A 15,456-nucleotide genomic window follows, 5' to 3' on the forward strand; every position below is an offset into this window, starting at 1 on the left:
CTATTGTTGGCCAGTTTTTTTTTCCCCCGTATTGTGTTGTGCGTGTTTTGTCCACGCGATTCAGCTTCTGTTCAGTATGGGCTCAGCGTTCGAATCTCGAATAACTGAACGCGCCAATTGATGGAACGAGTGCGGGACTCGTGTTAGCTGGCCTGGCAGGGAGTGAATTTTCGACGGAGGAGAGACTTTTGAGTCTTTTTGTGCTCGCGAAGAAAATCAGGAATTAGTTCCGTCTGAGTCTTCAAAATACTTGAGTCATTGTAGTGCCTGGATGGTTTATTTATTTATCTCTCTGGGCTAGGTGCTAGAAGATGGATATTTATCATTCTTATATTTAAAAAAAAAAGCCTAAAGGCAACTAAATATGTCGCTGGTTTTGGGACCAATGATCTGTGTTTAAAAAACATTATTTGAAAAGAAACTCTCCGTTCTTTTTGTAAAATATACATATATAATTATTATAACAATACGCCCATCATGCTTGGAAGCTCGTGAGACATTGAACATTTTGAATGCGTCACCCGTTACGTGGCCAAAACAGAGATCGTAGAGGCACACTCTGCGAGCAAAATGTGTTTTGCAAAAAAAAAATCATTCGGGATTCGGGAGACAAAGACAAAGGTCCCCCGTATAGCCCTCAACAGAATGTGTGGTGGTGGTGGTAGTGGGGGGAGGGGTGGCTGCAGCGAGGTGAGTTGCACCTACTAAGCCCTGCACGGTACACGAGTGCCGGTGTTTAAACACTGTACCAGGTGCTCGTTTAAGTCTGGGTCCGGTTCAATCGATCTCGGGGTCGCCGGGTTCTCACCACTGCACTACCTCTGTACCACTTTTGACAAACAAAGCGGCATTTGCGCACTCGGAGAGGGGACGGAAGCAGGGCTGGCTTCAGTTCGGCTTCAACGAAGGCGTCAGCAATACCGAGCGGGCAGCTGTGCGACTTAACGGCCACCGTCGTTCGCCAAGACTTTGTTTGCGATGGTGCCGATGGCAAAAGCAGCAGCTGTGAATGTGGCAGCCAGGTGTGCGGCCATTGATGTTAACCACCTCGCCTGGTGTGCAGGAGGTCGTGGGTTCGATCCCGACCCTGACGCCTGCTGCTGTATATTTGGGGTTCGCGTGGAATTTTTCTCCGGATCCTGCGGTTTCCTTCCCCCCCCGCCCCCCCCCCCCCCGCCCCCGACCCCGTTTTTAGAATTTAACACATTGAAAAAACACGCGTTTTGAGTGTTTGTCTGCAAAAAAAAATGTCCACGTGATAAGCCACTTCGTTGAGCTATAGGTGTGTGGTCGCTTCTGAAATAGAACTACGTAGCTCATTGAGCCTTGCCTGCTGAAATAAATGTTAAATTCAGTATGTAGAGGCACAAAATAACAACACTGGCCTAAGGTATGAGTTTTAATCTTGCCTGGAGCGTGACTATTCTGGGGGCCTCGGGCAGGGCCACGTGTCAGTAGACATCACCTGCCTGTTACGCAATATTCTCTTTGAAGGCCACGATTTGTATTGTCGAACGCGGCGAATTAGTTGGGCCATTTGCATTCGTGGGGCGCTCTAAACGTCGACTCACTCGAGAGACTCGCGGATTGATGGTCTCATTCGCGTCAACCAGTGATTGTACACAACAACAAACGACAACAACAACCGCCATCCGCGACGAAGTGGCGGTGACGTAACCACGGCGCTTGTGCCAGGCTAGGTGCACGTTAAGGCCACGTGAAGTGTCGAACGCTCGCTTGCAGGAGGTCACGGGACAGACCCAGCAGGTGCCATGGGTCGACTGACTTGAAATGACCGACCGATGCACCATCTGTGCCCCCTACTGTGCACACGCACACACACAAAAACCATTAAGTGGTCTGTCACTTATGTTGGCTGAATTCCAGCTCTGAGAATCGTCCAAAACCCTCAACTTGACCCCACGTACCGTATTCCCCAGATTATAAGACGCTACGGAACGTAAGACGGTTACCCCAAACTTATGCTCGTTGTACAATGCTGCCAGCGAGTAGCACCTCATGAAGGCCGGCACGGCACGCGAAGGGGGTTGTGGGTAGCCAGCAACACAGCGACAGCCGCCTTTGTTCCACCGCAGTGTACGCATTTGAGGCTGAGTCGACCTAGGGGAGGCCTAACACCGGTTTCAGATATTCGTCACCGATATTGGACGCGAGCGGGAATCGAATTCGTAGCGGATCGCGCCTACGGCTGCACCACCGCTCCCCAACTAGTCAAAGATCCCCCTTGTAGCCTCAACAGACTGTTGGGGCAAGTGCTGTTAGCAAGTAGCAGCACCTATGAAGGCCGGAACGGCACACGAGGGAGTGGGTGGCCAGCACCACAGCCGACCGCCTTTGTCTCCCCAGTGGCGATGTTTACACACCACACAAGGTACTCGTTTGAGGCTGAGTCGACCTAGGGGAGGAGGCCCAGGACCGGTTAAGATCATCGTCACAGGTGTTGGCCGTGAGCGGGAATCGTACTCGGCTCTCCGGGTTCGTAGCGCAGCTCGCTAACCGCTACACCACCGCCCTCCACCAAAATAACACGCAAACACAACAACATCAACCGCCATTCGCGACTAAGTGGCCGTGACATCACTACGGCGCATGTGGCAGGCTATGTGCACGTTAAGGCCACGTGAAGTGTCGAACGCCCACAGGAAGGAGGTCACGGGACAGGTGCCATGGGTTGACTGAATGAGATGACTGGCCGATGCCGCACCTGTGCCCCCTACTGTGCCAACTTGCCGTGCTTTAGCCACCCGACGCTCCGCTCGTTGTTGTGAGCGTCGCCCCTCTGCCCTCCGTTGTTGTTGGAGGGCGACTGCCTCCAACTGCCCAGTAGCAGCGTCCTTCATGAGCCTCAGCCACAGAGGCCGATCTTAACACCGCTGGTACCAGTCATTGGCAAGTCCACTCAGCTCCACATCCTCTTGTACCACATCACCCCATGTCTTATCTACCTTGTGCCGCGCCCATTTAGCCCCCTCTATCCGACCGAACAAAAGTTATATTCTTAGCTCTTTCGGTAAAATCACGTTGAAGGGAAACAATAAATATAAAATATATATTTTATTATTTTATTGTTTCCCTTCAACGTGACTTTACCGAAAGAGCTAAGAATATGAATTACTGCAGTCACGAAAGCTTTAAATCAAAATCGAACAAAAGTTGTTTAGGCATGCGTTGACTGGGAATGTGGGCTACATGAACCCAGCCAACGCAACCTTGCCTGCCGGAGAAGCTCACCGATGGGACATTGTCCAGATCTTTCAGAGATTCGTACGGATCTTGATTTGAAGCTTTCGTGACTGCAGGAATCCATACTCTCTGGTTCTTTCGGTAAAGTCATGTAGATAGAAAACATAATAAAAGAACCAGAGAGCATGGATTCATACAGACATACACACACATGCACATACACATGCCCTCTCTCCTCTCCACCGATTACCAGCAGCCACGACCGAGCCTCCTCCCGTCCTCCTTTGCACGCTCCGTCTCTAACGGCCTCGTCTCTCCTCCCTCCGCTCCTCACGAACAAACGACGTTCCTCCTGCAGCATCGACGAGCCGAGCTGGGGAGGGGTAGTGGTGGTGGCGGTTGTGGACTACCCTCCCGGCTGGGTCAAGTGTCGGAGCCGTCACCACCGCTCGCTCTCGTTGAGTTTCGTTCGCGAAACGATCGTAGTCGCGTCTCTTCCCTCTGTTAACTCTGAGAGCAGAGGCATACAGCATTCCCTCGCTGGTTCGCGAGAGATGCGTTCCGGAGATGCTCGTAAAAAGCCAATTCCGCGGATAATGACATTGGCCGAGGGAAACCTTTTTGTTCACGATTTATCTTAAACAAATACATAAATGAGCGATTAAATGCATGGGAATTATCTCATCAATTTCTCGAATTGCATTCTCTCTCGTCACTTTACCTTATCACTTTCTGTCTCTCTCTCTCTCTGTCTCTCGATGCAGCCGTGTCGAGTTCCCGATGCGATTCGCGGATAGCCAAAATCGCGGATGGGAAGTTCGTGAATAACGAGTGAATACTGTACGGATAATTACATGGCGACCCGAGTTCGATTCCCGCTCATGGCCAACACTGGTGACAAAAATCTGCACTGGTGCTGGGCATCCCCTACGTCGACTCAGCCTCAAATGGGTACATGCTTCGATGTGTAAACATCGCCACTGGGAAGACAAAAGCGGCCGGGCGTGGTGCTGCCCACCCACCCCCTCGTGTGCCGTGTTGGACTTCATTAGGTGCTACTCGCTAATAGCACTTTCTGCAAACGTCTGTGAAGGCTACGTTGGTGTATTTGCATATAAATCGCGGATGGCAAGTTCGTTGAATAACGAGGGATACTACAGAGCTACCTCTGAGATCCCTTCAAGACCGTAACAGGAGGATGATTTTGCCACAATTCTGACTGTCACCTGATGATGCTGGTTGCTGTAAACGTCACGGAACTGGAATTGTAAACGTTGCTGCGGGGTTACTCTCCAACACACCGGTGTGCTGGACGAGTAACTTTGTTTCACGTGACAAACCTTACTAATTTTTGCCGTGTCGGGTGGCGGCGGGTTTCACGACACATTTATATTTGCACGATCCAACCCATTAAAAAAAAACACCACCTCTATTATAGATCCCTGCAAGTTAACCGCTGATTCACGCGCACCAATAGAGAGGCAGCCAGCACGATCCCACCTGCATGGCAGCCAAAACGATAGATTTTTTTTCAATATATATAATTCGCAGAGCTGGAATTTTTGGGGTCAATAAACAGCGGAAGACAACGGTTCGTGTTGTGCAACCCATTGGGTGACCGAGTTGAGACCACCGCCTCCACTCGAGAATCCGGTTGAAGGCCAGGCAGCCGAAACCCGGATCTCAGACGTCAGCGAATTGACCTCTGTTTTAAGAAGGCATCAGTCAATTCATGATGATGAGTGTTTATTATTATTATACACGCGTGGAGGAAAGCTGAGCACCCGGAGAAAACCCCACATGCACGCGGCGCGAGGCGAGTGTGAGGGGGGGGGGGACACCCTCCATCCCCGTACAGATGGAAACAGATGGCGATTAGTCAGTCCACTTGCTGCACTCTAATTGCCTTCTCGCAGCCAATCTCGTCGGCGCGCACAGGGGAAGGGGAGCCGTTTTGTTTCTACTCCATCCGCAACATTCGCGCGGCGATCCCGAGTCCCGCGTCTTGAGTAACCCCCGGAGGAATCCGACGTGCTAGGAAGCTCCCACGGCGCCCGATTCAGAGAGAGGCGTCGCGGCCCCAGCCTGCTTCGTGAGCTGCCGTCCAAACCCGTCCATCCGAGCGCCGTAGCGATGCGCGCTCAACAACAACAAAAAAAAACCCACCCTTTGCTTAGCTTGAACCGAGGTTCTGGGCCGTACGTTGATTCTCCGTTTGCGAGATGAGATGGTTAAAGGCGCGGTGGGGAGGCAGGGGTGGATGGGGGGGGGGGGTTAAGAGAAGGGGGTGGTTTGACAAAAGCGGCGAGGCATGGAAAAGCGATGACACTGTGCGTTTCGCGAGTTTTCTCCCGTTCACGTCGGTAACTTTTTGTTCATATTTTTTTTTCCTTCTCTTTATTTTGTACCCCCTTTTGTTCTTGTTGTTGTTGTTGTCGTTGTTGTCGTTGTATATGATTGCAGAGACGAACAGAAGGCGCAGAGAGGTTCCAAGTTGGGTGGAGGAGGGATCCATCAGGCAAAAGGGAGTGGCAGTGCTTACGTTAAAAAGTATTCGTAGAGAGAGACGGAGATGATGCGGCGCATGCAACCGCACTGCATGCCAACGGCGCACGATGTGATTCTTGCATGATGCACATTGCACAGGGTGTCCACAGAAGTATCGCGTGTCGCTCCGTTCATCATAATCACCACCATCATCTACATCATTACCAACATCATCACCATCAACATCACCGACGTCATCGTCGCCGCCGCCGCCGTCATCATGCACGGCCCCTTTGTCAATCCGCTGCTGGATGAAGGCCTGCCCGATGCCGTGACGGTCCAAACATTTTGAATAACAAAAATACGCAAATTCCACATTTTAAAGCTGCAACGATTCACGAAAACATTTGAGGGCGCCCTCCCTTCGCGACAGAGCGCCTTAACTCCCCACGCGATATATATACATATATACATAAATTGTCACTCCAAATAATTCAACCAGCCTTTGTTAATCCACTGGCGCGACAGAGGCCGTGTTGGTCGTGGTGGTTGTTTGACCGTGGAAGACAATGGTCGTGTCGTGCAACCCATGTGTCTCCACCACGCTGGTCAGTGCAGAGTGCTGAATAGGAGCCGTTAAGGTTGCCGCTCGCCACGCACGACAGCTGTGGCCGGGGAATCGAACTCAGGTGGCCGCGTTCATAACGCAGCAACGCACAAAGCCGCACCACCACTTTATTCTTGTGAGCTATTAATGTAACAACAACAATAATAGTCACATCTTGTTTTGAAGCTTTCGTGACTGCAGGAATCCATACTCTTTGGTTCTTTCGGTAAAGTCACGTAGGTATTTTATTTTATTTTATACCTACGTGACTTTACCGAAAGAACCAAAGAGTAATAATAGTCATGGTAGATTTCAGCCCCCTGTTGTAAATCCACCGTTTTATAAAAGGTCACTACGCACCGTGTCGGAAGGGGGCTGTTGTTTCTATCGAACTCCACAAGAGAAGAGGAATGCAGGCACCCAATCGGACACCACTCGCACGGCTGATGTCAGCAGTGGCCAGGAGTTGAACTCGGGCGGCTGGGTTCACGGCGCAGTGCCGTTGAACCCGCTCCGCCATTGCCTCCCGCCCATTGTTAAAGCCACACAATTAAGGTGGCAATTCGAATTATGTTGATAAATACTACGACTACTATACAAAAGAGTCTTACCAGACTTTTGGGGCTTTCAAAGTAGCACCGATGAAAGCCGGCAAGGCGCTCGAAGAGAGTGGATGGCCAACACCACGCCCGGCCGCCTTTGTCTCCCCAGTGGCGATGTTTACGACTGTCCGCAACCAGGTACTCATTTAAGACTGAGTCGATCTCGGGGAGGCCCAGGACCGGTTCAGATAAATCGTCACTGGAGTGTTGGCCGTGAGCGGGAATCGAACCCAGTGTGCTAATCATTGCGCCAACGCTCCCCGCGTATAATATCTGCACATGCACGCGCACGACGTCAATACGTGAGCCACTTGTTGGTACCACGTGACGTGGGGTCACTTCAGCGGTTTCAATTCCTTCACGTGGCCGATAAAAAGCAAATTACGTGGAAAGCGCTTGAAAAAATGAGCGCGGCTTATCGAGCAAGTCAATCTCATTGGCCGCACAAATAAATCGGTACTATTGGAAATGTGCCGCCTTAGGTGCTTACCAATGGCTTGGTCCCATGGATGATTGGCGAAGTAAATATGCTATCGTATTATTATTATTGTTTTAAACCCTCCAAACACACCACGTGCATTAACAATCGAATCGAGATTTTTTTGTTTTGTTTAAAATAGTCTCAGGTGAATTGCCAAAAACAACGTCCGGTGCGATCATTCCAAGCGCGTCTACCGTACGCTACTGAAGAATCGTTCGAGCCGTGTCGGTTCAACGCCACGTGGGGAATACATTTTGCGAATAACCAAAAAAAGTGCGACCACGCGAGTTCATGCCGCCGTCTAATAACAAACGCTTTCATTCTGCATGATACTTCTACGGACACCCTTGACTATAGTATTATTTATGAAGTGTGTGTTTTCTCTATTTATGATCATTGCTTGCCCCGCCTACAATGCCACCATCGTTATCATCATCATCATCATCGTCGTCGTCGTTATTTATTCTTCTTATTCTTATTATTGTGTGCCCTTAGGCAACATCTTAAGCATGAGAAGCCATTTGCACAGATGCTGAGAACTTTTCTTTGCGTGGATGCATTTAAAAAAAAAACAACCATTCAAAAGTACACGAACGATAATACTAATAATGAACGTGTAATTGGCAGTCCGTTTGTCAATGCGCTGCTGGACGAAAGGCCTCGCCACGCTGCGTCGGTCGTGCGTATTGTTTCACCATGTCCGAGTGGGGTGGAGGGGCGGGCGGGGGGGGGCATAATTATGGCAGAAAAAAAATTGTTGATTGGATATAAATTACTTTTTATGCGATAAAATAGTATCTAAAATGAACGCATCTATTTGTTGGCAATTTTATAACTTTTCGATTTTCTATGGCATTCAATGGCCGTCTAAAGATTGTCTGTGCCAGTGTGCTAACCACTGTGCCACCGCTCCACCAAATACTGATATAATAGTGCAAAGTACAATTTTGGTTACGTTCTTTAAAAAAAACCGCACCATTACATTGCGAAAAAAACTATTCTAACATTATAATCATCTTGTGATACCCACTAATTAAACATTTTGTAACGATGCATAGCATCAGCAATTAACATTGCTTCTTAAGCTCGCGATTGCATGCATCGGATCGCCTGCGTAGGATTCAATGTTTTTTAATTAATAGAAATAAAAACAATCCCGATAATTTATCTGTCGGGTTGGAGCGGCGGCGCAGCGGTGAGCGCAGTGCGCAAAAAAAATACTCGAAAAAACCGAGTCCAATTTCTGGCCACGGCTAACATGAGTGGTGATTGATATCTGAACCTGCCCCAGGCAAAATCCCCCCTCCTCCCGCCCCCCCCCCCCCCACATTGACCAATGTGGTGAAGTATGGTGAAACAACCCCCCCCCCCCAAAACCAACAGCATGGGGTGGGGGGGAGTAACCACTTTTTGACAACAGTGCATTAAGAAAGAGCTGCTACATTATGCATTCTATTACGATCATTATCGCTGATTTAAAACTTTCGTGACTGCAGGAATTCATATTCTTTGGTTCTTTCGGTAAAGTCACGTGGGTAGAAAATAATAAAATAAGGTGGATGAAGACCGCTTGTGTTGTGATCGAAATTTCGTGGGGTTTTTGCTTTCATTTTTAATTTACATTTTTATTTTATTTGTATTTTATATCTACGTGACTTTACCGAAAGAGCCAAATAATATTATCGCTGTTGCCGTTGCACGTCAATGGGTTTCCATGATCCCTCCAGCCACTAGAGGCCGGTACATTCATCGCGATGTTTAAAAAAAAAACAGAAAAACGATTCTTCAATCGTATCGCGATCTTGAATCGCGACAATTTCATTCACTCGCAACGTTGGCGTGGTTGAGTGCACTGACGGGGAGCATAGAAACTGCCTTAACCATCATAGGTCACTCAACGCGGCCAGTTCTCTGTAATAAGCTCTTCGTGGTCCCCGTCATAGGAACGTGGAATCTCCACCACCGGCTCAGAACCACCAATAGGGACGAGTTTTCTGCTCGGAGCTCATGCGAAGTGCGTACACGCACGGTCCGCTTTGTCACTCCACTGCCGGATGAGGGCCTCCCCACGCCTTGCTGTTCGTGGGGGCTATTTGACCATACTTCACTACGCTGGGCAGTGCTCTTTGGTGAAGGCGGGAAGCATAAACCGTGGGAGCGTAGATGGAGTGCAGTACAACACTGGTTTTTGTTGCACTGTCCTCTGTTGCCCACCACGTAGCCCCCACCCTCCCCCACGAGTAGCCTATAGCGACCTGTCATGCATGATGGTGGCCCATCAAAGCACTACCCAGGCCTAACCCATAAAAACTTCCGAGATCTGTGCGCGGTTGATTTGGTCGTAGGTGACATTTGAGCGGAAGGTTTCAAATTCGTTTTCATTTTTCCCGTTTGTTTGAAGATGCAGGGAAGTAAATGGTTCAAGGTGCACCCTGCAATTGCTTGCTAACGCCACTGCTGCTGAAAGGGTCCTCTAATAGATTACGAGAGGGTGCATATTTATTCATACTCGAGGAATCCGATGAGCTATGAAGCTCTTTTTCACACGTGTCAAGTTTAACGAGGAGGGGTTCATTTATTTTTTTGGGCAACTCTTTCATGCCGGCCAGACATCTTGCAAGAGGTGGGAGTCCCCACGTTTTACCCCACCACCACACGCCACCCGCTGAACCGACTGAACTGGAAGAGAGCGAGTTTAACACGTAGGCTTTCGCGACCAATATTTTTCATAATAAAGGTTTTTGGGTTAGATCGCGTTATTTATAAATGTGTCGTAACCCTCCTCCACCCGACATGGCCAATCAGCAAAATAAAGTGTCACGTTGACAAAAGACAAATAGTTCACTACTTTAGCCCACCGGTGTGTTGAAGAGTGAATCCACACCATTTACAGTTTGAATACGACGTTTCGCTGGTAATTACATCCAGCATCATCGGGAAATTCACCCTGCTGCTCTAATTAAGACCGGGAGCAAGTGAGGGCTCTACCATTCTGGCAAATTGTCCAATGATGCTGGATGTAATTACCAGCGAAACGTCGTACTCAAACTGTAAATATTATGGATTCACTCTTCAACACACCGTTGGGCTAAAGTAGTGAGCTATTTGTCTTTTGTCAAGGTGACACTAAATTTCGATTTGAAGCTTTCGTGACTGCAAGGATTCATCTTCTTTGGTTCTTTCGGTAAAGTCACGTAGAATGAGAATGAAATAATAAAATAACACAATAAAATTTTCACGACGTTTCGGCCACAACGCAAGCGGCGTTGTGGCCGAAAGAACCAAAGAAAACGTGACACTATTTTTGCTGATTGGCCGTGTCGGGTGGAGGAGGGTCTCGACACATTTATGAATAACGCGATCTAGCCCAAAAACCTTTATTATGAATGGAAGAGAGCGAATTAACAAAAACAAAAAAGGGACATCGTGAACTCCCCCGTGGCATGAGGCCGGGGTCCCACGCCCACCGAACGATCGGCCGCGGCGCGACCGAAATCCGCCCGCACAGTCGACGCCTTCGGCGGGTTGCGAACCTTCTGGGTCGCAGGGGGCGGTGGCGCCGAGCTTGATTTCGCTTTGCAGCAGAGACGGAGCCTCGACCCGCTCCTCGGTCGGCCACTTTTGTAGCGGCGGCGGCGGCGGCGGCGGCCACGTGGACGCGCGATTTTAGCCACGCCGCTATCGGGCGGGTGGGGGGGGGGGGGCCGTTGGCCGACCTCGAACGGCCACCCACCCACCCACCCCCCCCCCCCTTTTTGTTCAAATTTCCTCGCCGCGCCGGACGACCGCTCGCTCGGACGCGGGCAAAAGCGGTCGCGGGAGGCGCGGCGATTGAATGTTTTTTTTCGCGTGTCTTTGTTTGCGGGCGATTTAGCGAGACGCGGCACCGGTGATTTCGGACCGGGGGAGGGAGGGGGGGGTTTAGGGGTCGGTGGGAAAGATTTGGCGCAACACTTCCAGAGCGGGCCGTCAATTTACGGCTTTGGCAGCAGTCCGAGCGACGGGTATCCCCCACTTCGACACGTGTTTAGGAGGCTTTCGCGACTAACGGCATCCATAATGGAGGTTTTTTTGTTGTTGTTGTTGTTGGGTTAAGTCGCGTAAATATATAAATGTGTCGTTAAACCCGCCACCACTCGACACAGCTCAATTAGCAAAGGTTTGTCACGTGCACAAAAAAAAACGTGCCAATTCGTTACGGGTACAGCACACCGGTGCGTCGGAGAGCAAATCTGTGCTCAGATTGTAAATGTTGTGGATTTGCTCTCCAACACAGCGGTGTGCTGTCCTAGCAACGAATGGGCACGTTCTGTTTACGTGACAAACCTTACTAATTGGCCGTGTCGGGTGGTGGCGGGTTTAACGACACATATTTACGCGATCTAACCCACCCCCCCCCCCCCCGTATTATGGAGGTATCCCCACGTTTAAAGTGTACGGATAACCAACGCGTTGATGTTGAAAGACGGTAGTCTGCTCCAAGAAAGGGGTCGAGAGATCTCTTTTGAAACGTCTCCACCGTAAGCATGTATCTATTTATTTATTCCCTTCCTCCTCCCGTTCACCAATTTACGACAATTTCAGCCGCGGAGTGGCGGGCTCTCGCTGCGACCCGTGCTCGGGTGAGCATTCCGACAGCTGCCTTACAATGCGAGCCTTCAAATGATTGCAAATAATTCGTGAGACACAGAAAGAGTACGAAAAAAAACCGCAATCAAACGTGAACAACTTCTGTTGCGCCGGTCGTGCACGTGACACCGAGGGCAAGGTTTTACGTGAGCAGGCAACCAGGCCCCTCCCCCGATACTCAACTCAGCCTTGAAATCATCAGCCGATGCTGCCAGTGTGCGAACGGCATTGGGTAGAGTGGCCAGGGGTGGGGAAAGTCCGGCCCGCGGGCCGTATGAAGCCCGCGGGCCGTACGAGGCCCGCGAAATCATTTTGGTCTGCTGGCCCTGCCAAGGCAAACCGCAGGCGGGACTCGAAATTCAGTGACTCTAGGAGAGCAAACCTGGAAAAGTAGTTGCGAGTAGCAACAACATCGTCAATACCGGCTAACATCATCACACGCCTCACCGAAGAGAAGCAGTTCCAGCCCATGGCATTAGGGGTGAGTCAATTAAACGTTTGACCAAATATAACGGGCGAAATGTTTAAGTTGATAATTTTGTATGGCACCGCGAATGATGTGGCGGGTTAGCGCGCCGTGCGACGAACCTGGCGATCCGAGTTCGATTTCCGCTCACGGCCAACGCCGGTGCCACGATTATCTGAACCGGGTACCTGGGCCTCCCCTAGGGTCGACTCAGCCTCAAATGAGTACCTGGTGCGGTGTGCAAAACATCGCCGCTGGGGGAGACGAAGGCGGCCCGGCGTGATGCTGGCCACTCATCCCACTCGTGTGCCGTGCCCGCCTTCATAGGTGCTCGCTAAGAGCACTTGTCCCAACAGTCTGTTAAGGCTATACGGGGGATCTTTGCCTTTACTAGATGCAGCTGCGCTTACGCAACACATTGACAGTCAAATTACCCATCGCTTTACAAAACCATTAATATTTTAAATGTTGCACACAGTACACTTACAGGATACGCAGCCATGCAGTATTATAACGCAGCACACACTCAGACGCACAAGGAATTGGCATTTCAACAATTAGGCGCCATCTCAGGGAAAGTTTGCGAGGTTGCAAAGCACGGCTAATGTGAAGGTAGCAAGCACATGACATGGGTAGGGAGGTATCACCGGGGCTGTATATACAGTTTACGGGGTGTTTCAAAAAGATGTCAACACTTACATGGGACTAATAGTTTCTAACGAGAAAATAACGGATAATACTACACTGTAACGTGATAACAAATGCAATGTTAATCGCTTCGAAAAGTCAAAGAGTCTCCCACTTTGTTCGCCATCGTTGTCAACACGTGGCCTGGAATCTTCTCCCGGTGATCTCCAGAGCCCCGGAGGCAGCGGCACGTGTCACGTGGCGTTGTTGCAAATTCTCAGAAGTGTTAACAATATTTATGTTTTAAGCACCCTGTATATATGAACATGTCTAATTATAATGCATCAATCCCTGCCACCCAAAAACAGATGTCAATTCCCAGATTGTCAAATCCGGACACGTGACAAACCACGTCCAACACCGTGTGTGTGTGTTTTTTTAGAAACACTTCTCCCTTGTCAAGAAAGCAGGATAACATAATTATATCTGAATTGCAATCCTAATTAGTTGACATAGTATGCCGCGGTGAAAAAAAAATCCGCTTCATAATTATATTAATCATCGCCTACATCTTTAAATTGCCTGAAATGTAGGGCGGATAACGTGAAACGACGCCAATAATAATATATTCCACATTTTACTCTCAAAAGAGCCATTAACAATCCGCGTTAAAAAAAATGCAGTACTGCCAGTTATAAACAAAATCGGCACGGAATAATTTCAGCCACAATTATTTTTTTAAAGCACATATTATTTTTTTGTTGCTTCATTTAAAAAAAAAACCCAGCAACAGCTGGATAAACAAACGGTTGGAGCGAGGGTTTTCGATTGCTTTAGACGTGGCTCAGGAACTTGGTCCGCTTTCCCAGTGATGACAGTGAGCCAGAATACCACGAGTGGAATTTCGCAGCAAGCACACGCTCGCCTGTGCCGTAAATCGGGCGCTCGTTGTGTGTCACAGACGCGCGTGCTGATCGCTCCTGGCCCTTCACAAGTGTACGTTTATGTTATAGCGGCCAGAAAGAGAGTGGGAGAGATCAAATATAACCAGCGTACTCCTGGGCCATTTAATTTCGCAGGCTCAGGCCGTTTGCATAGCAAGGCCGACAACAGATTGGATTCGAGCAACTTGTTTGAAGAATACTTTAAAACGGAAAACCTAAAATTATTTAATGAAAAAAGTTTTTTTACCCAACGATGATTTTTTTACCCGGCGAAGCCTCACGTGTATATATATATTTTTTTATGTAGGGTCCTGCTACACTGAAATGTTTGCCCATGGATTTCATTGCATTTCATGGGAGAGTTTGGCTTCGTGTGGAGGAACTCTTACGATTGGTGGGCGTTTCCTGGGGAAAAGCCCACCAATCGTACGAGGTGGGTGACACTCACAGCTCCCAACAGATAGATTCAAAAAGTCCTCGGCCACACTGTCATCTCACGGTCAGTGCGCAACCACAAGCCTCTGACCCCTTGTTGTTGCTGTTGTTGGGACACTCTCAGATCGGAGTATTAAGAAGGTTCAAAGCCTGCTTCGCTGCAGAGATCAGACAACGTGAAAGAAATGATGTACGTGGATATTTTTTCGAAAATAAATATGGGGGAAGGGGGGGGGGGTCTTCAAATGTGTTAGTCCAAAACATTGTGCTAATTGCAATTTTATCTTCTTTCAAGTAATATAGCCGCGGTCTTTTAAGCCGATATGTATCGCGAGTTCACATTCTGCGCACAATTCATATTTTTTGTTTTGTTTTAAAGAACAAGGCCAGTTTAGCATCTATATCTATTTCTGAATGTTTTTTTTATCACTGCTATTAAGAAAATCTTCTCAGTTTACAAGGCATTATAATTGGTGATGGGATGCCTTATTATTATTATTTTTAGACTGTGCTATGATACAATTTCAGTCACAGGAAATGTTCAAGCATAAACACATCAGTGACAAGTCCCATGATAGCGAAATTCAATCTGAAGAGGCTCTCACTCGGGTTATAAATAACGGCGGCGATAATGACCCTAAAAATATAAAACAAAAAGCGAGAAAATGGATCAGCGTGGTTAATAGCAGGGATGCATTTCGCTTCTGGATTATTTACATCGACAATAAAATAATTGCGTATATATATTTATATATAAAGCCGGCCCTCATTTGCACGCGATGAGTGAATTCGCGTCACGTCTCACCTCAACAAATTACCAAAGGGCCCCCCAAGTGGCAGATGCCCCCTTGTGGCAGTAGCGCACACACGGAGCTCCGCAGAGCCTTACAACAACCCTTTTTTTAACGAATGCAAGTCACCCGTACAACCGCCAGCCAGGCAAATTACCTGCTTAGCTTACGAGATCTGACGAG

General features: G+C 48.8%; 1 protein-coding gene across 3 annotated transcripts in view; it reads left to right on the forward strand.

The window, feature by feature from the left end:
• The window catches only part of LOC116944466 (complexin-1-like), a 93,596-nt gene extending 84,437 nt beyond the window's left edge, over window positions 1-9,159 (forward strand). For all 3 annotated transcript variants that reach the window (XM_076068531.1, XM_032958097.2, XM_032958100.2), the window contains one exon: window positions 5,668-9,159. In XM_076068531.1, coding sequence (XP_075924646.1) covers window positions 5,668-5,764 — 97 coding nt within the window. In that variant the 3' untranslated portion in view covers window positions 5,765-9,159. The remainder of the gene's footprint in view (window positions 1-5,667) is intronic.
• The last annotated feature ends 6,297 nt before the right edge of the window (window positions 9,160-15,456 follow it).

Source organism: Petromyzon marinus, chromosome 21 (assembly GCF_048934315.1).
Source record: "Petromyzon marinus isolate PM22_M1 ecotype Great Lakes invasive population chromosome 21, UKy_Petmar_22M1.pri1.0, whole genome shotgun sequence".
Lineage (NCBI taxonomy): Eukaryota > Metazoa > Chordata > Hyperoartia > Petromyzontiformes > Petromyzontidae > Petromyzon > Petromyzon marinus.